Source organism: Triticum dicoccoides, chromosome 2A (genome assembly GCF_002162155.2).
Source record: "Triticum dicoccoides isolate Atlit2015 ecotype Zavitan chromosome 2A, WEW_v2.0, whole genome shotgun sequence".
NCBI lineage: Eukaryota > Viridiplantae > Streptophyta > Magnoliopsida > Poales > Poaceae > Triticum > Triticum dicoccoides.
Genome location: NC_041382.1, coordinates 45,786,932 through 45,806,544, shown reverse-complemented (window position 1 = coordinate 45,806,544; position 19,613 = coordinate 45,786,932). Strand labels below are relative to the sequence as shown.

The window sequence follows — 19,613 nt, the reverse complement described above, 5'->3', positions numbered from 1 at the left end:
GCATTATTCTTGAATTTATTTCAGGATTTCCGGCGATACGCATTCAGTGAAAGGAGACGTTCCCGTCGACGACGAGGCGCATACGATGACTTCGTAAATCTTAAGATGATATGCCGGCTCAGTCTCTCGAAGGTGCTTATAGGGGTAGGGTGTGCGTGTATGCGTTCATAAGGGTGAGTATATGCGTGTGTATATAAGCGCTTTGTGTCTGTACTGATGCTAAAAAAAAAAGAATCCCAGATTCAAACAAACGCCTGGTACAAAAGCAATCCAAGATTATTGTTGTTTTTCGACTGTGTTTATCATGCATGAGGCAAGTCATGGAAACGGTCTCCACCGATTTTTTTTTATTCCCCTCAATGTACGCGCGTGTTTTTTTTTACAAATACAGATGATCGTATACACACATATCACACTCAACATTCAGGTGGGGGTAGTTTCCTCCCCCGAAAATTAAAAAAAAAACTCTACCTATGTATACACGCACACACGCCCTATTTCTATGACCACCTACGAAATACTAAGCCAACACAGCACGTTGAGATCGCCAAAGTCATCAGAGACGTAGTCGTAGTCGATAGCAACTTCTGCTCACACGAAACGCACATCGCCTAAAGAAGTGAAATAAATAAAGAAAAATGGGACCGTCAACGCTAAGTATGGGTCGGTTTCATCACAAAGAACCTAACCATCCGAACACGCTCACTTTGCGGATGTACGCATGTGTTTTTTAGTGTGTGTATTTGTATTGTTAGTATACATTTTTCTAAAAAAATAAAAAAGAAAGATACTCCACAATTAATATGAACCAAAGGGAGCATATGGTTAACACTTTATTTTGAAAAAAATGAAGGTTTATTTTCCCGCAAAAAAAGAAGAAAAATTGAAGGTTTTGTCTAGACAAAACTGGGAAATTAGTCTCATACAGATTATTACTATTTTTTGAGCAAAATTGATCTACTAATACTAGATGGAGTGCAGTTGAGTTAATTGATGGGCCATATGTGTTAATGAGCGCCATTTGTGTGCCGACAGTTATGATTAGAACCCCCACACCCCCCCATTCGTGTCCCTCCCTCCGTCCCTTTCGCCTTCCCCTCCCTCTCCCTCCCTACCACTCTCCCCTACGGATACATCGCCGACCCAGGCAGCAAGCAAGCCGCCATCAACAAACCGTCAGACCCAACCCAATCCAACCCTCGCCGGCGAGACGCCATGGGCACCTACAAGTGCTGCCTCATCTTCAAGCGCCGGTTCCGCTGGACGGACGCGCCGCCGCCCGACGACGTGCGGGCGCTCTTCGCCGAGCACTCCGGCGGGGCCGCCACCATGGGCGCCGACGGCCTGCGCCGGTACCTCGAGTCCTCCGCGGGCGGCGACCCCGACGCCGCCGACGCCGACGCCGAGGGCGAGGCGGACCGCCTGCTGGACCAGATCCGCCTGCAGGGCCACCAGCAGCGCGCCGGCCCGCGCCTCCCGCGCCTCGGCCGCGGCCAGCTGCTCGGCCTCGACGACTTCCACCGCTTCCTCTTCTCCCCCGACCTCAACCCGCCCGTCCGCCGCCCGCGGGTCCACCACGACATGTCCCAGCCCCTCTCCCACTACTACGTCTACACGGGCCACAACTCGTACCTCACCGGCAACCAGCTCAGCAGCGACTGCAGCGACGTCCCCATCATCAAGGCCCTGCAGCGCGGCGTCCGGGTCATCGAGCTCGACATGTGGCCCAACTCCGCCAAGGACGACATCAGCATCCTCCATGGCAGGTTGCTTGCTACCAATACTTTGCCTCTACCTAGTACATAACGTAAGACATGCTATTAGGATGCTGTATTCCCCACATCGACCCAGCCCCCACTAGCTTGGAGTCTTTCCTCTTCGATGCAATCGATGAGGACAGTTCCAAGCATATCCACCTTGTCTATGCACCTCGAATCCTCGATTTTGTAGGTGTATATTTTTGGACAAACAGAAAGCTCCCCTGCTCCATTGCTCGAATGAAACATGGGTACAGAGTGCAGCGTCAGTTTTTAGTTTTACACGAAAATAAAACAAGTTCAGTTTGCAGAAAACGAACATTTCATAGGTGTATATTCTTAGGTGACTCGCTCACGCTGCCGATAGAATTAGGGGGGCTGAATCTTACACTCTGTGCTGCTGTCTTGCCAATTCTGAACAGGACTTTGACCACCCCGGTTTCGCTGCTGAAATGCTTGAAATCCATCAAAGAGTACGCCTTCGTCGCGTCTCCCTACCCGGTTATCATCACACTGGAAGACCACCTTACACCCGAGCTGCAGGAAAAAGTTGCAAAGGTAGCTGTACTTGCTTCTGAAATTGTTGTTATCTCCATCCAGGAGATTTGCACTTCTCTAGCTAACAGGTGCTTCTGAAAATCTCCATAGATGGTCCTTGAAGTGTTTGGCACCATACTGTACTACCCTGAAGAAGAACATCCCAAAGAACTCCCTTCGCCTGAGTCCCTCAAGGGCCGTGTGCTCCTATCAACAAAGCCCCCAAAGGAGTACCTTGAAGCCAAGGATGGTGGTGCCGCGAAAGACGGCGATGCGGAGCAGAATCCTGGCAAAGGAACTGACGATGATGCGGCTTGGGGAACAGAAGTCCCAGATTTCAAGACTGAAATCCAATCTGCTAAAGTACGTGTTTGGAGTGCTCAATTTTCTGCTCCCTTTTGTCCTGGCATTCAGCAAGGTTTTACCTACACAATTGTCTTTGCTCTGTCAGCAGGAAGAGGATGCCTCAGAGAATCGTAGAGATGACGATGACGACGACGACGATGAGGACGAACAGAAAATGCAACAGCATCTAGCACCACAGTATAAACACCTTATTACTATTAGAGCAGGAAAGCCAAAGGGGGGTACTACGTCTGATGCCTTGAAGTGTGACCCAAACAAAGTTAGGCGGCTCAGTTTGAGCGAGCAACAGCTTGCCAAAGCTGTAGTTAATCATGGCACTGAAATAGTGAGGTATATATCTAAATGAAGTTGCTCGTATTATTAACAGTAATTTATATTCATCTTTAATAGGCAGAGATCCTCTTTTATTCAATCATACTGAAGTGTTCAATAATATTGCTAACAAGGTTTACACAGAGGAATCTACTGAGGATATACCCAAAGGGCACTCGGGTTACTTCTTCCAACTACAATCCATTTATTGGTTGGGTGCATGGTGCTCAGATGGTAGCCTTCAATATGCAGGTGCATTTCTGTTTCCGAGTAATCTATCCAGGGCAATGGTCTTGCTTGATGGTCTGAATATCCAATTATGCTCTGAATATCAAATGGCAGAAATATATAGATGATTATAGTTATACGAGGTCAATGCGGAATAACCCTTAGCTTCTTATATGAACTCAAGTGGGATGCAATCTGTGCCATATGTGTGTGTGTGTGTGTGCAATATTTAACACGGGGATGCTTTAGATTTGGCAGATCACAATCTGTCATCAATTCGGGCATACACTTGCCTAAATTCGAGCAAGAAGTTAATGTTTATTGGTCATATGCTGTCCCTTTCGTACTGGCGTGTTCTAATTCATGATATTCCTTGCAGGGATATGGAAGAGCCCTTTGGTTAATGCATGGATTTTATAAAGCCAATGGTGGCTGTGGCTACGTGAAGAAACCGGATTTCTTGATGCAGTCTGAGCCGGAAGTTTTTGATCCAAAAAAGCCTCAACCTGTTAAGAAGACCTTGAAGGTATGGCTTTATTTAGACATGTGTTCAGTTTTGTTTGTGCCGCTCGAAATTAGAGTCAAATCAACTGCTGCTTTTCATTCAGGTAAAAGTGTACATGGGTGATGGTTGGCGGATGGACTTCAAGCAGACACACTTTGACCAGTATTCTCCTCCAGATTTTTACGCACGGGTATGAATGAAAACTAATTTGGCACATCAATGGCGTACACTATTAACCGCAAGGCAAAAGCTCGATGAAATCATTAACAAGAACCCAAAGGCAGTAGCCAGTAAGCATATTTCTGAAACATCAAACTGAATGCTGACAGATAGCTTTCAACTATGAACTGCAACTACAAAGCTGAATGAGTTTAGTAACAAGAACCTAAAACAGTATCCATTTCTCTGAAACATCATCGAAACTGAACCCTGTATGTATGTATCCATTGCGTGACAGGTCGGGATCGCCGGCGTTCCAGCAGACTCGGTGATGAGGAAGACCAAGGCGGTGGAGGACAACTGGGTGCCGGTGTGGGGTGAGGAGTTCTCCTTTGGCCTGACGGTGCCGGAGCTGGCCCTGCTGCGGGTGGAGGCGCACGAGTACGACATGTCGGAGAAGGACGACTTTGCGGGGCAGACGGTGCTGCCGGTGTCGGAGCTGCAGCCTGGGGTCCGCGCGGTGGCGCTGTTCGACCGCAAGGGGAACAAGTTCCCCAACGTCAAGCTCCTCATGCGCTTTGAGTTCGTCTGATTTGGTATGGTTTGGTTTGGGTGATGATGGTGTGTCGGCGGCCGGCCATGGTTGGTACTCTGTGCATTCTTTGTTCATCCTGTACATACGGTGCCGGTCTGTGTGAATATGGAGTGTACCGTTGTACATGCAGTTTGTGTAGACACGAAAATTCATCAACCCTGCTGTATTTGTTGTGAGAATGGTAATAAGGTAAGTATTTGCCATAAAAATATTCTGCAAACAGTGAATAGTTTTGTGCTGACAACTTTCTGAAAAACAGCAGAGGAACTACTGTGATTTGAGGAGAACTTGTAAGAGTTCAAAATTTGGTATTGTAGGGCTTTCCCCAGTCCCGAAGGAGAAGGAGCCCTTTCAGAAATTCTCAGTGGCCCACTACGAAGGGAGTGCCAAAGAGGGGGTTTGGAAATAGTTTTCAACCAGCAATTGACGCGCCTCGGTATTACCTCACTAGCTGCGTCATTGCCCCAAGCGCAAAGATGCCTTCTAACGTTGGAGCCCCGACCCATCTTATAGCCGAGCTCTGCACCCAGCCCCTCGTAGCTAGCCGAGGTGGGACTAATAATAACGTTCTCTGTCGCCCGGTTTCCCGTTTCTCTCACGTCGGTTCAGCATCGACCAGGCCTTTTCTTTCCTACGCTGCCGGCTCGTCGTTGAAGGCCCATCTATCTGGCCCAGCGTATACAGCAGATTCTCTATCTCAGCCCAAGACTCACACGATTCTCTATCTATCTGAAGAAGATTGTGGATTGGTTGATTTGGGTTATCGTGGATTGGATTGGACTTGGGAGAAGAAAGTGTCAGGAGGCTATTTTTTCAGGGTCAGGCTGGACAGAGCTTTGGGTACGGCTGAATGGTCGGCCCTCTTTCCGTTTGCCTCGGTGGAACACCTGACAGCGGCCAAATCTGACCACTGCCCTATCCTATTACAAACGGATCTTGTGGATTCGAGTGTGAGAGCAAAGCAGAAGCAGTTTCGGTATGAATGCATGTGGGAGCGTGATCCAAGTTTTGGGGATGTGGTAACTGAAGCTTGGAACACTTCTGGAAAGGCCAATACTGTTGCAGCTCTGTCTGAGAAACTTGCTTATGTGGCCGGTACGCTGCGCAAGTGGGGCCGAATCACCTTTGGTGCTGTTAGAACCGAGCTGCGGTCGCTTCGATCGAAACTTGCAGAACTCCGAGCCCTTCCCGACCGTGGGGGTCCATCGCCTGAAGAGGAACATGTAGAAGCCCGCATGTCCGAACTTGGCCTACGTGAGGAGATCATGTGGCGTCAACGGGCTCGCATTCAGTGGCTGGCGGAGGGAGATAACAATACCAAATTTTTTTCATCGGAAGGCCAGTGCTCGCAAAGCTAGAAATCGCATCTGCGAGCTGGAACGTGCAGATGGCACAGTTTGCGTGGATGATCAAGAGATGGCAAGCCTGGCAACAAATTTTTATAGCAACCTGTATGCCTCCGAAAACACGATCGGTATTGATGAGGTACTATCTCACATACCACCCAGATTGGATGCTGCCATGAATGATATGCTTAACGCCCGTTATACAAACGCCGAGGTGAAAGCGGCTTTGTTCCAAATGTTTCCAACCAAGGCCCCCAGGCCCGATGGCTTTCCTGCACACTTCTTTCAGCGGCACTGGGAGTTGTGCGGCGATGAGGTGACGGATATGGTGCTACGTGTTCTAAAGGGAGAGGATTCCCCGGAGGAGATAAACAAAACATTCATTGTGTTAATCCCCAAGATTGCAAGTCCAAAAAATTTAGGACAGTTTAGACCGATAAGCCTATGCAATGTGATCTTTAAGATCGCGTCGAAGGTGCTAGCTAATCGGCTAAAGCTCATTCTCCCCAATATCATCTCTGAGAAACAATCATCATTCGTACCGGGACGTCTTATCATGGATAACTTCATTTCTGCTTATGAGTGTCTCCACTACATGAAACGAAGGAAGGTAAAGGGCAACAGATTCTGTGCTTTGAAACTAGATATGATGAAAGCTTATGATAGAATTGAGTGGAAATATCTTGAACAGATTATGCAAAAGCTAGGCATAAGTGCACGGTTCACAGAGATTGTCATGAGGTGCGTCACATCAGTGTCTTTCTCTGTTATCTTCAATGGTGAAAGGCAAGAGGAGTTCAGTCCTTCCCGTGGTCTCAGGCAAGGCGACCCAATCTCCCCATATCTCTTTTTGTTGGCTGCCGAGGGTCTGTCATGTCTATTGAAGTCGACGGATCCAAATGAGAATGTTCGAGGCATTAAGGTGGCGGATGGCGCTCCGGAGGTAAATCACTTATTATTTGCAGATGATAGCCTCTTATTTTTCAATGCCACTCCTGAGATGGCAATGAGGGCGAATTCTTTGGTGCAACATTACTGTGAGGCCTCTGGCCAGCGAATCAACAAGGAAAAGTCATCAATCTTCTTCAGCAAGGGCTGTTCGGATTCTTTGAAGCAACAGGTGAAACAAATCTTAGACGTGCAGAATGAAAAACTGTCAGACAAATACCTTGGCCTTCCAGCAGATGTTGGTAGAGCAAAGGAAGGGTCTTTTAAGTATCTAAAAGATCGCATATGGAAGCATGTGCAAGGTTGGATGGAGAAGGCGCTATCGGTCGGTGGTAAGGAAGTGTTAATCAAATCAGTTGCGCAGGCCATCCCTACTTATTCCATGGCTTGTTTCAAGCTACCTCGAGGCCTTTGTCAGCACATCAATGGTTTGTTGCGGAAATTCTGGTGGGGATCTAAAAAAGGCGAGAGGAATACTGCTTGGATTTCATGGGAAGTCATGTCACAGCCTAAGAGTATGGGTGGTATGGGCTTCCGCGACATTGAGCTCTTCAACTTGGCGCTGCTTGCCCGGCAAGCATGGCGGCTGCTGACTCAGCCGGATTCCCTCAGCGCCAGGATCCTTCAAGCGGTATACTACCCATCTTCTTCAATTCTCGAAGCAGAGTTAGGGAAGAACCCATCACAAGTATGGCGATCCATCACCGAGGGGCGGGATGCACTTAAGTTGGGCCTTCTGAAGCGCATCGGTTCGGGAGAGCGGACTAACATTTGGCATGATAATTGGATTCCCCGTGACTATAAGCTTCGGCCGGTTTGCCCGAAAACCCAGAACCCCCCCACCCCCCAACTTGTTTCTGGACTTATCAACCCGGTCATCTGCACATGGAATGGTGTGATGCTACATGAACATCTGTACCCGATGGACGTTGAGGCAGTCCTCAATATTCCACTTAGCAGCAAGGTCCAGGAGGATTTCTGGTCGTGGCATTACGAGAAAAGAGGGATCTTCACAGTGAGTTCAGCTTACAAACTACTTGCAGCGACAAAGAAGCAACGCACGGACTGGTTGGAGCACAACGATGGTCACTCAAATGTCGTAGCCGAAAGTCGTTCATGGTCCAAACTCTGGGGCGCAGCGGTGCCCTCAAAAGTCCGTGTTTTTGCCTGGAGGTTAGCCAAATCATCCATACCTACAGGGGCTGTCCGACAACACAGAAAAATGAGTGATTCCGCTGAATGTAGCATTTGTCACGCGGCGGTGGATACTTGGAGGCACGCCCTTTTTGACTGCCATGTGGCTCGCTGTGTTTGGGCTCTTTCTGATGAGGATATCACTGGAACCATCATCTCCAACCGTACGGACGACGCTAAACTGTGGATGTTCTGGTTAGTTGACACTCTCCCCACGGCGGATTTGGCACGTGTGCTTGTAACAATGTGGGCGATATGGTGGGCGAGATGTCGAGCTATCCATGACGAGCAGTTCCAGAGCCCCCTCAGTACCCATATCTTCATTACCAAATTTTTGGCGGAGCTTGATTAGATTCCAGAAAGGGGGGCACGTACCAGGGACCTGCATGCACAATCCAAGGACCTGCATGTAAGGCCCAGGGGCATGCATGCAATGCCCAGGGACCCGCATGTAGCGACTTCAGATGCGGTAAGGCCAGCATGCTGTGCATGGCTGCCGCCGGTGTCCCACTCAGCCAAGATCAACGCAGACGGCAGGTTTTCCAAGATCGGCGACAAGGGTGCCTCTGCTGCGGTGTGTCGCGATAAAAACGGGAACTATCTAGGGGCCTCAGCCATCATTTTTGAGGGCCTCTTGGCCCCGGTGATTCTCGAAGCACAGGCTTGTAGCGAGGCACTAGCACTCGCTACGGATCTACAAGTTCAATCCATATGTGTGGCCACAGACTGCCAAGAAGTTGTATCAAGGATCAAGGACGACTCCCCATGCAAGTTTTACCCAATTCTTCAAGATATCAAGCACCGCAGATTAGCTTTTAGTGCGGTGGAGTTTATCCACGAGAGTCGGAAGTATAATGGAGAGGCTCACGCTTTAGCTAAAGCTGCTGCATCTCTCCCTCCCGGGTGCCATGTGTGGCTTGTAACTTTGCCCGATATTATCTGTATTCCCATGACTTTACATGTTTAATAAAGAATACATATTTTGCTCAAAAAAAATCTGAAGAAGATTGTCTAGAAAAAAACTATCTGAAGAAGAAGGCGCGATTCAAAATTTGGAACCATTTTCTTTTCTTTTGCCATCCAAAATTTGAAAAGGGACGAAGGTATACGATGCTTTGGATGGTGGCTTCAGTTTTTGAAAATTTTATTTGAATCTCCACTTACGTCAGGGCAAAACGAACAGAGCATTTCTGTGACCGGATAGGAGTTCTAAAGTTCTCCACGCAGACACGCCACTGAAGCTGTCCTGATGTATCACTGAAGCTGCACGGGAGGAAATGTTAACTGGCAGCGGAGGATTCCACTCCTGGGCCGCTTCCGTCGTGGGATCTGCGGCGGAGCTGCTGGTCTCTGCGGTTTGGTTCTGGCTGCTCTGCGCCTCAGGTGCCGGGCAGCGATATCAGTTAAGCTCTCAAGGCCCAGCGTATAGTTGCAGTTCAGTTTGATGAACTGAAGTATTTCTGTAAACGGCATTCCACTATCTCTTTCTTGAAAAACAAATGATAGATTCCACTGTACTGTAGTGTTTAGTGCGTACATTGGGTAATCGAGGCCTGTCCGTCGGTCTCTAGAGATACTTAAATCCCGATCAACAAAGATGCAGTTTTAGATATAACCCTGCTTTTCCTGGGGATATTCAGTTTGAATCTTTTTTATGTTTGTTGATAGCTCTGAAGTTGAAAGCTGTTCCTAGCATTCAAGTTGTTTTCCATATTTTCTACGAGTTAGTCTGAATATGGGAGTTGCTACTCTGCTTCCAACACTGGACAGGGTATTCTACAAAATTTTAACACTCCCCATATATTATTTTTTATACACAGTGAACATTTCAAAATGACACGGTGTAAATCGAGGCCCAAGAACCAAGCCAGTTAACTGGTGGATGCACCTGCAGATCTTTTGACTGAAATAGTGTAAGGTGGGAGTGCAAATAGAACACTACAAAAAGAAACGACCCGCATTATTAGGCCACGGCCATGCATAAGAACGGTCCCAATACCCTTCGCAATAACTGATATATAGGGTCGTCGATGCAACGGGCCATCATTCCACTCTGTTTTCTAGTCCGCATATATTTGAAAAATAAATATCTCCTAACAACAGTTACAGGGTTTACCCGTATTATTTGCGATATTTTTTGGCATTCACATAATTTGTTCTTAGCGGTGGATTGCAATAATGGTTCGAGCACTGCTTTGCAATAACAGAGTACTACTTGGAAACTTGCAGCATCTAGCCTGACTGAGAATACTGCATTGCTGTCCGAGTTTCAGACGTTTAATATAGTCACGCAAGCCTGAAACAGCAGGTTTAATTATCCAATTGCACCAATACTACCTTGCTTGTTCCGGGTAGCCAGTTCTCATAGGTTTTTAATGTGGATCTCTGCTGTGATATATAATGCTATATTCGGCCGAAGTTCCCATTGGTTTGAAAAAAAATATTCAAGGTCTACACCAAAAATGTTTATTGCCATAAAACAATTTACGTGGTATTTTAAAGAAAATATTCACGTTTTTCCAAAAAATGTCGATGAAAATTCCAAAATGTTTATACTATGTTAAAAAATCTTCGTGTAGTTTAATAAAACTGTTTATTGCCATTAATAAAATGTTCAATCTGTATTTTAAAAAGTTTGACCATGTATTAAAAAATTCTTCAAACCATACATTAAGAGAAACACTTCTACTTCGGTACACCCCCCTAAACAGAGTATTTAACCAAAAACTACCACATTTGCCGGAAACGTGACGAAAAACTACCACTCTACGTTTTTGTGCGAAAAACTACCAAATTTTTCCTAAACCGTGGCAAAAAACTACCAACTCGCGAAAACGCTCGCTTCGCCCGCGCTAACCCCGTTTCTGACCGGTTGGGCCCGCGAACAGTTGCCACGCGGGCTAAGGGGCGGCCGGCGCGCGTTGACGGCCGTTAACGGCGCGTCTGCTGTCGGAACGGCGACTGTCGGTCGGCTGATAAGTGAGAGCGAGCGAGCTCAGCCACTCGCTCATTCTCTTCCTCCTCGCTCGCTCTCACTCATCCTCATCCTCTCCCCTCTCCCTGGTGCTGTGAGCTAGGTTAGCCTATCGCTGTCGCCGCCGCGGCCATTGCTGCCGGTAGAAGTTGAGGATGCCATCCTGGAATGACGAGGAGAGCTCGGACGAGGACATCAACATGGTTTCAATGGATTCTCAGCTCTTTGTAAGTGCATAATGGTGGAACAGAGTTAGGGTTAGGGTTAGTTCATCCAAGTTGGAGATTCCAAGTTGCTTTTGGTTTGATTCGAAGTTTCTTTTGCAGGAAACCCCTGACACTGTGGTGGAACCATTTTTCTGTGGTTCTTACACTGAATCTGAGCCGACGTGCATGATGCATCATCAGAGGCCGAAGAAGATGGTGGCTTTTGAAGGTGCTTTGACTGGGAGGCGATGACTGGGTTGTCCTGTGCAGCAGGTATTAAATCTTGAACGCTAACTTGTTTTGCTGGTGGAGATGTGTGATGTGTTTTGCTGCTGGAGATGTGTGGTGCAGCATGTGGTGCAGAGATGTGTGCTGTAGTTTAGAACTGAAACTTGAAAGTGCCATACATATGGAAGCTATATGTGAAAGTAGATCTTTAGTTAACTGAATTCAATACATAACTGAACCTGAGAACACCTACATGCAGAGATCTTTAGTGTACTGTGAACTGAATGTATTAGTTAGGTGTTTACTGAATATAGCTGTTAACTGAAAAAGAACAGAGTTAAATGAATTTATATTTACTACTTAATATAGCTGTTAACTGAATTTATCTCTGATGTCAAGTCAGGTGTTGTGTGCTTACTATGAAAGAATTATGTTTGCATAATTCAGATAGCATATTGATGTAGGTGTGAACTTTGGTTATCTGTACTTAGTTTGTTACTAAGTGATTTGTGCTTAATTATAAATAATTGCTTCTGTAGGATGTAGGTGTGAACTGTGGGGTTGTGGAGTGGGTGGATGGTCCTTGGCTAGAGATTCTACAAAGGTGCCTAACAAGGATTTGGGACATGTACCATGAGCAGAACTTGGGGAGGGTGAAGGACAAACAAGCCCATGAGAAAGAGGTGGCCAAGCTACAGAAGGAAATTGATTTCCTGTCAAACAACTACAGCCAGTTGGTGGAAGATGTATCCAAGCTTTTTGACTATCAAGATGGCAAGATGTCTCATGACATAGACTATACCAGTCAGGCAATCAATGATCTAAATGCAAAGAATAAACAACTTGAGGATCAAGCAAAGATTGAGATAAGTATGGAAAAGATGAAGCTTGCCAAGGAGCAAAGGTGCATTCTTCAAAGGCAAGCAGATATCATTCAGAACATGAGGAAGGCCATGAAGGAAGTGGAGGGGGACAGGGACCTACTTAAGAAAGAGAAGAAGAAGCTGGAGTATCTGATTGCTGATCTGGTCAATGCTGGGCATGCCAGCAAAGATAAGCTGGAGAGGATCAAGGCAATTATGAATGAGTGAAGTGCTTGGTGTGTGGGTTAAGTAATTAGTAGGCCTATATATATAGCTGGCCTTGGAATGTCATGCATGTTAGGTGTATATTTTGGGAAAGTTTCATGTGCTTTCAGAATGGTATGAGGGAGGAAGGTACTGTTATGGTTTAAAAACTAGTTGGTTTTATCTATGATGTAATGACTATTAGGTTAAGACCTACTATGCTAAGTGAGTACTCATGCTAAGTTAAGTAAGTAATAATGTTTTATCTATGATGAGGTTGCTTTACTCTGCATATATCATATATAGCAAGTAGCTTAGATAGTGTGACAAATAACTTAACATGTGTAGCAAGTAGCAAGTAGCAAGTAACATATATAGATAGTCTGACATAGATAGATAGTACTGCCATTCATAGTCTGACATAGAAAGCAACTAGTAGTAGATAGTGTCTGACATAGAAAGCAACTATTAGTAGATATTGCCTGACGAAACTGAACCTAGGTACTTACTGAACTTACGAAAGTTCAGGACTGACGAAACTGGATTTTTTTGCACTGAAGTAACTGAAGGCAGCACTTCACTCCTCCTTCTTCAGCATCTTCAGGCGCTGGGAGTGGCGCACTGCAGTCACGGCCGCCCTCTTCTTCTTGCCCGGCGCCAGCTCCACCACATCTTCCTCGCCGCCATCTTGTTCTTGCTTCACCACGACGCCGTCTGGGAGATCGACCTCCGGCAGCGCATCCACGTGGATTGGGAGGTTCCTGTCCCCCTCCACGGCGTCGAGGACGGGAGCCAGCAGCTGCACTTCAGGCTCGTCGTCAGAGAGGACGACGACCTCATCCACCTCGTCGTCAGATTCGTCAGACTCCTCCTCCTTATCATATTCACTGGACTCGTCGTTAGAGAACTCGTCGTCTGAAGACTCGCCGTCAGAGTCGTCAGAGGGCCCAAGGACCCATGGATTGCGCCTCTCCCAGTAGGCGTTGTTGATTGGGGCTGGGAGCGCGAGGACGGCGTCGGTGACGTGGTCCGCGGCGGCCGGCGGCGTGGTGGATGAGCGGTACATCCACCATCGGGCGCGTTGCCTGGGGTCGGGGGAGCGTTGCACCTCGCGCATCGCCCACAGCAGAAGGGACGGCGGCGGGATGGTACGGCCGGCAGGGAAGGCGCGCTGCTTTTCAGCAGCTGTCATCACCTTCACGAGGCCGCGGGCGTGGTTCCTCATCATCGCTAGACTGGGGAACCAGCGCGCGATCTCCCTGTACTGCGCGCGCATCTCCTGGTTGTTGCCGGCGAGAGCTTCGATGGCCAGCTGCCAGTCCATGGCGACGGCGGTGGCGGTGGTTGTCGGCGGCGATTTCGACAGGAGAGAGGGGGAAGCGGAGTGGGCGGTGCGAGCGGCGAGTGGGCGAGTGAGCAGAGAGCGTGGTGGGTGGACACGTAATAAAGTCATAGAATCCGAAACGGTTGGGTTTACTCAACGCACGCTCACCACGATGGCGGCTGCAACGCACGCTGAACAGACGACGTGGTGGGAAACATATAATAAGTTTGGCCGATGCTAGTCAAATAAATCACTAGCACTAGCCCATTAGTATTGAAAGCATGGTTACAACCAATTGGTCCTGGGTTCGAGCCCCAGGCCAGACATTTTTTTGTGCATATTTTTCTTAAACTGTAGAAACGGCAAAGTAAAACAAAAAAACAAATTAAAACAATTAAAACATGCACCTAAACTGCACAAATGGCAAAGTAAAACAAATAAAACAAAACACTAGCACTTAACCCATTGGTATTGGGCACAAATAAGTAGCAACCATACATTCAACATTGCACACAAGTTCACATGTCTAAATTTAAGCAGTCTAGTAGCAGAGCACAAATTTAGTACCATACAATCAAACTAAGTAGCAGAACACAAACTTAGTAACAGAGTTTCAATGGTTTCCACTAGCACTAAAATATAGTACAAACTTGCTAGGGGGTTTCCTCTTCCTCTTGCCTGCTAATATCCCTGGTTCTGCAGTGGATGCTCTTGGTGCATTGAATGTTCTTGTTGATGCTGATCCTCTTGGAGCTCTTGTTGATGCTGATCCTGTTGGAGGTGCTGGTGAAGACCTGGCTGCTCCTGCAGAAATAGTTGATGCTGAAGCTCTCTTATCTGCTGCTGTTTTTCTGTTCCTCACTGCTTTAGGAGGTGGAGCAGATGAGGCTGGCATCTGTGAAGTTTGGTGTTGATGTGGTGGTTCTGGAGGTGGGTGACTAGCACTAAAGGAACCCCTAAAAATTTCTCTATTCTCCTGCATGACAGAATTAAGATAGTTAGTACATAGAGCAGACCTAAAATAATTAAACAACTATTAACTAAACAAAGAATGCAACATTTTTGAATGACCTGGTGTAAGTTCTTTCTCATCTGAAGACTTGGGTTTAGAGCTTTCCCACAGTAAGTAAATCTATGGCTCTGTAGACCACAATTGCTGCATGTAATTGTTTCCATCCTGCTTGTGTCTTGTTGGGGAACGTAGTAATTTCAAAAAATTTCCTACGCACACGCAAGATCATGGTGATGCATAGCAACGAGAGGGGAGAGTGTGATCTACGTACCCTTGTAGACCGACAGCGGAAGCGTTGTGACAACGCGGTTGATGTAGTCGTACGTCTTCACGATCCGACCGATCCAAGCACCGTTACTCCGGCACCTCCGAGTTCTTGGCACACGTTCAGCTCGATGACGATCCCCGGGCTCCGATCCAGCAAAGCGTCGGGGAGGAGTTCCGTCAGCACGACGGCGTGGTGACGATTTTGATGTTCTATCGTCGCAGGGCTTCGCCTAAGCACCGCTACAATATGACCGAGGTGGAATATGGTGGAGGGAGGCACCGCACACGGCTAAGGAACGATCACGAAGATCAACTTGTGTGTCTAGAGGTGCCCCCTTCCCCCGTATATAAAGGAGCAAGGGGGAGGGGGCGGCCGGACTAGAAGGGGGGGGGGGGTGCAGGCCTCCTTCCTTTTGGCCTCTCTCCTCTATTCCCGTATGGCCCAATAAGGCCCATATACTCCCCGGCGAATTCCCGTAACTCTCCGGTACTCCGAAAAATACCCGAATCACTCGGAACCTTTCCGATGTCCGAATATAGTCGTCCAATATATTGATCTTTACGTGTCGACCATTTCGAGACTCCTCGTCATGTCCCCGATCTCATCCGGGACTCCGAACTCCTTCGGTACATCAAAACTCATAAACTCATAATATAACTGTCATCGAAACCTTAAGCGTGCGAACCCTACGGTTCGAGAATAATGTAGACATGACCGAGACATGTCTCCGGTCAATAACCAATAGCGGAACCTGTATGCTCATATTGGCTCCTACATATTCTACGAAGATCTTTATCGGTCAGACCGCATAACAACATACGTTGTTCCCTTTGTCATCGGTATGTTACTTGCCCGAGATTCGATCGTCGGTATCTCAATACCTAGTTCAATCTCGTTACCGGCAAGTCTCTTTACTCGTTCCGTAATACATCATCTCACAACTAACTCATTAGTTGCAATGCTTGCAAGGCTTTATGTGATGTGCATTACCGAGAGGGCCCAGAGATACCTCTCCGACAATCGGAGTGACAAATCCTAATCTCGAAATACGCCAACCCAACATGTACCTTTGGAGACACCTGTAGAGCACCTTTATAATCACCCAGTTACGTTGTGACGTTTGGTAGCACACAAAGTGTTCCTCTGGTAAATGGGAGTTGCATAATCTCATAGTCATAGGAACATGTATAAGTCATGAAGAAAGCAATAGCAACATACTAAACGATCGGGTGCTAAGCTAATGGAATGGGTCATGTCAATCAGATTATTCACCTAATGATGTGATCCCGTTAATCAAATAACAACTCTTTGTCCATGGTTAGGAAACATAACCATCTTTGATTAACGAGCTAGTCAAGTAGAGGCATACTAGTGACACTCTGTTTGTCTATGTATTCACACATGTATTATGTTTCCGGTTAATACAATTCTAGCATGAATAATAAACATTTATCATGATATAAGGAAAAAATAATAACTTTATTATTGCCTCTAGGGCATATTTCCTTCATGCCTTTTGGTGCGGGCACCTCAAACTGGCCCTTTCTCCTAGCTGTTTGTTTCTTCCCTGGTTTTTCTTTGAACACTGGTAGCTCAATATCCTGAGTATGGGTGTCAGGCCAGAATCCAGGGCCAGGGACAGGGTACACTATGTCTTTGTATGCTTCAATGTATAGTGGTTTCTTGAAAAATTCATGCACATAGTCCTCTGGGTGCATGTGAATCTTGCTCATTGCTGCTATTGCATGACTGCATGTCACACCTGTCATGTCCCACCTCCTGCAGTCACATGAGTTAGTAGCTAAGTTGACACAGTACTGATTTTCCTTACTAGACACTTGCCAAATGTCAGGACCAGCCTTATGTGCCTCACAAAATTTGGCATACTTCTTATTCTCCTCTAGTTTCTCTGAATAGTTGGGTGTGATCATCCACCTGCTGTTCTCTGTTTTTTCCCTGGTCTTCTGCCTTTTGATCATCTGCTTAGTCCTTATTCCTTCAAACATAGTTCTAATTGGTTTGGCCCAAACATCAAGGATCATTTTGTTGAAAACCTCACTAAGGTTGTTCACAACAAGATCAGTTTTGCAATTGTAATCCATTGAAGACCTACACCAAGTCTCCTTTGGAATTTTTGTAAGCCACTTCCAGGCATCCTCACACTCTGCTTTAAGCTCTGCCATTTCTAATTCATGGCCATGTTTGGTGAATGAGTAGCTAGCCTTATCTACTAGCTTTTTTAGTTCTGCTCCTCTGAAACCAGCTGACTGAAAATTTGCATAGATGTGCCTGAGGCAGTATCTCTGAGGGGAATCAGGGAACACCTCATTTATAGCCTTAAGAAGACCCTGATTGTAAATTAATAACCATGGTCATGAACAAAAACAAATAAAGCCAGTAATAACTATATTTATCTGAACTACTGGCTAAGATAGGTTGCATACCTTTTGCCTGTCAGAAATAATGGTGTAGGTTCCAAATTTGCTTCCACTTCCAATGCAACATCTTAGCTGGGTTAAGAACCATGTCCAACTTTCTGAATCTTCCTTATCAACCACACCAAAGGCTATGGGGTAGATGTTGTTGTTGCCATCTCTTCCTGTGGCTGCAAGAATTTGCTGTCCAGTGGTTAGCTTGATGAAGCAACCATCAAGCCCTGCATCCATACCCAAATTAGCTACCAAAAAATTACAACAAGATATTTTGAACAAAATGCAGTTATATATTTACCTATAAAGGGCCTGCAACCATTAAGAAATCCTTGCTTTGATGCATGCAAGCAGTAGAACATGTACTTAAATCTAGGAGTTGGGGCAGGGTTTTCTGGGTCCTCAAATGTTGTAACTACACACCTGCTACCAGGGTTTGTGTCAAGAACTGTTTGTAGGTAGTCCCTCAGTCTATAGTACTGCTCCTTCTGGTCACCTTGTACAACCTTAATAGCCTTCCTCCTTGCCCTATAGGCCACACTCTTTGATACATCAACTAAAAACTTGACTTTGCTGTTTTTAATTAGTGAATCCACAGGTGCTCTAGGATCTGCTCTAAGAGAAGGCTCAACTGCTTTGGAAAGCCACTTAGTAGTAACCTTTGTGTTCTCTGCTGATGCTGGACAAGTGTGCTCCATGTTACACTTCTTAATGCAAAATGTTCTTTCATGAGCTATCCTGGAGGCACACATGTAAAATTCACATCCATGCTCTCTCTGTGAACACCAAACAATAATTCTTGTTGGAGTGTCCTGTGGTAGTGAAAAGACCTCAAAGTCCTTATATGAAAATCTCTTAATGCTTCTCTGAACTGGTAAACAGAATCAAAACACAAGCTCTTGCACAAGAGTAAATGTGAATTGGGAATTGAAGGGTCAAAATATACCCTTTCCTTCATCTTTTTCTTACTACTCTTTGTCTTTGGCTTCTTCATGATGTATGGTAGTTCAACTTCATCTTCTTCTTCCTCATCACTTATGCCTGCATCACCAGCAAAACAAAACTCATCTGCTTCAGGAAACCAATCTTCAAAACATTTTTTTTCTCTACCTCATTGTGACATCTGCTAGTTGGCCCAGGGTTCTTCACATGTTTCACAATAGCAGTACTTTGCAATGCTGTTTCCTCTTGAGAGGCACACTCTATTTCCATTTGTTGAGCAACTTCAGCACTCCCATCTGAATGAACTGAATCATCAGAACAAAATTCAGACACTTCAGTGTCTCCTTCAAAGTGGTTCAAATCTGCCTCTCTTTGAATCCTGCTCCTCTCAAGCTGAGCCTTTCTATCATCTATCTCATTCTGAAGCTCAGATTGCTCCACAACCTTTTGCACACAGCAACTCTCTTGAGTGTTCATGTAATTCTGAATAGCCTGTGTGCTTATTCCAAGTTCAACATCTCTCACAACCTTTATGTTCACAACATTAACATGATTAAAAAACTCCAACATTTCATGAACACTAGCTTCATTACCTAAATACTTTACTCTTTCAGATCCAATTTCCTCCTCCTTCACATAGTACATGTAATCACTCTGCCCATACCCTTCACTAGCAATGAGTGATTGTAGAGTAGCAAAAGATATATCTGACTCATATATACCCCTTTTCACAGGGTTTCTTCCTTCTAAATGAAACCATATCCCCCACTTCTTGTCAGCAAAACTACAGAAATAGGTGCTCATGAATTGAATTGAAAATGACAGAGCTACAAGTGCAATACAATTTACTACACAACAATCTCTAACAAACACATCTTACTAATTTGCCAGATTGAAGCAGCTAACCAATTCATGAGCAGCTAACCAAATTGACAGATTGAAGCAGCTAACCTAGCAGATGATATTTCCATACCTGCAACCCATTGGCGATGACTGGGCGAGCTGTGCCTCCTGCTGTTGCGAGCCGGCCTGCGTCGAGAAGCTGGTGCTCCCCAACCAATTGTCGACTGAGCCCGCAGCGTCCAAACTTGTGCCACCGCCGCCAGCATCGTCGTCGCCGCCGCCACCACCCATATCGCCGACGCCCCCTCCGGAACCATCGCCGCCATCGTCGTTGCCGCCGCCACCTAGTTCAGAGAGAGGGAGAGGACGGAGA

The 19,613-nt window shown here is 46.3% G+C and overlaps 1 protein-coding gene and 1 pseudogene across 2 annotated transcripts; one reads left to right on the top strand and one right to left on the bottom strand.

The window, feature by feature from the left end:
- The first annotated feature begins 1,086 nt into the window (after positions 1 to 1,086).
- On the top strand, positions 1,087 to 4,679 carry LOC119353114 (phosphoinositide phospholipase C 2-like). Of its 2 annotated transcripts, none has more exons than XM_037619704.1 (8): positions 1,087 to 1,766; positions 2,180 to 2,315; positions 2,406 to 2,657; positions 2,749 to 2,990; positions 3,107 to 3,224; positions 3,580 to 3,726; positions 3,809 to 3,895; positions 4,163 to 4,679. In XM_037619704.1, the coding sequence occupies exons 1-8, from the start codon at positions 1,216 to 1,218 to the stop codon at positions 4,454 to 4,456; spliced, it is 1,827 nt and encodes a 608-aa protein (XP_037475601.1). In that variant the 5' UTR covers positions 1,087 to 1,215; the 3' UTR covers positions 4,457 to 4,679. The 2 variants fall into 2 exon arrangements, with proteins under 2 accessions (XP_037475601.1, XP_037475600.1); XM_037619703.1 differs by having other exon boundaries at positions 2,746 to 2,990.
- A 97-nt stretch (positions 4,680 to 4,776) lies between these two features.
- Positions 4,777 to 4,937, bottom strand: LOC119359827 (annotated as a pseudogene).
- Positions 4,938 to 19,613: the final 14,676 nt, after the last annotated feature.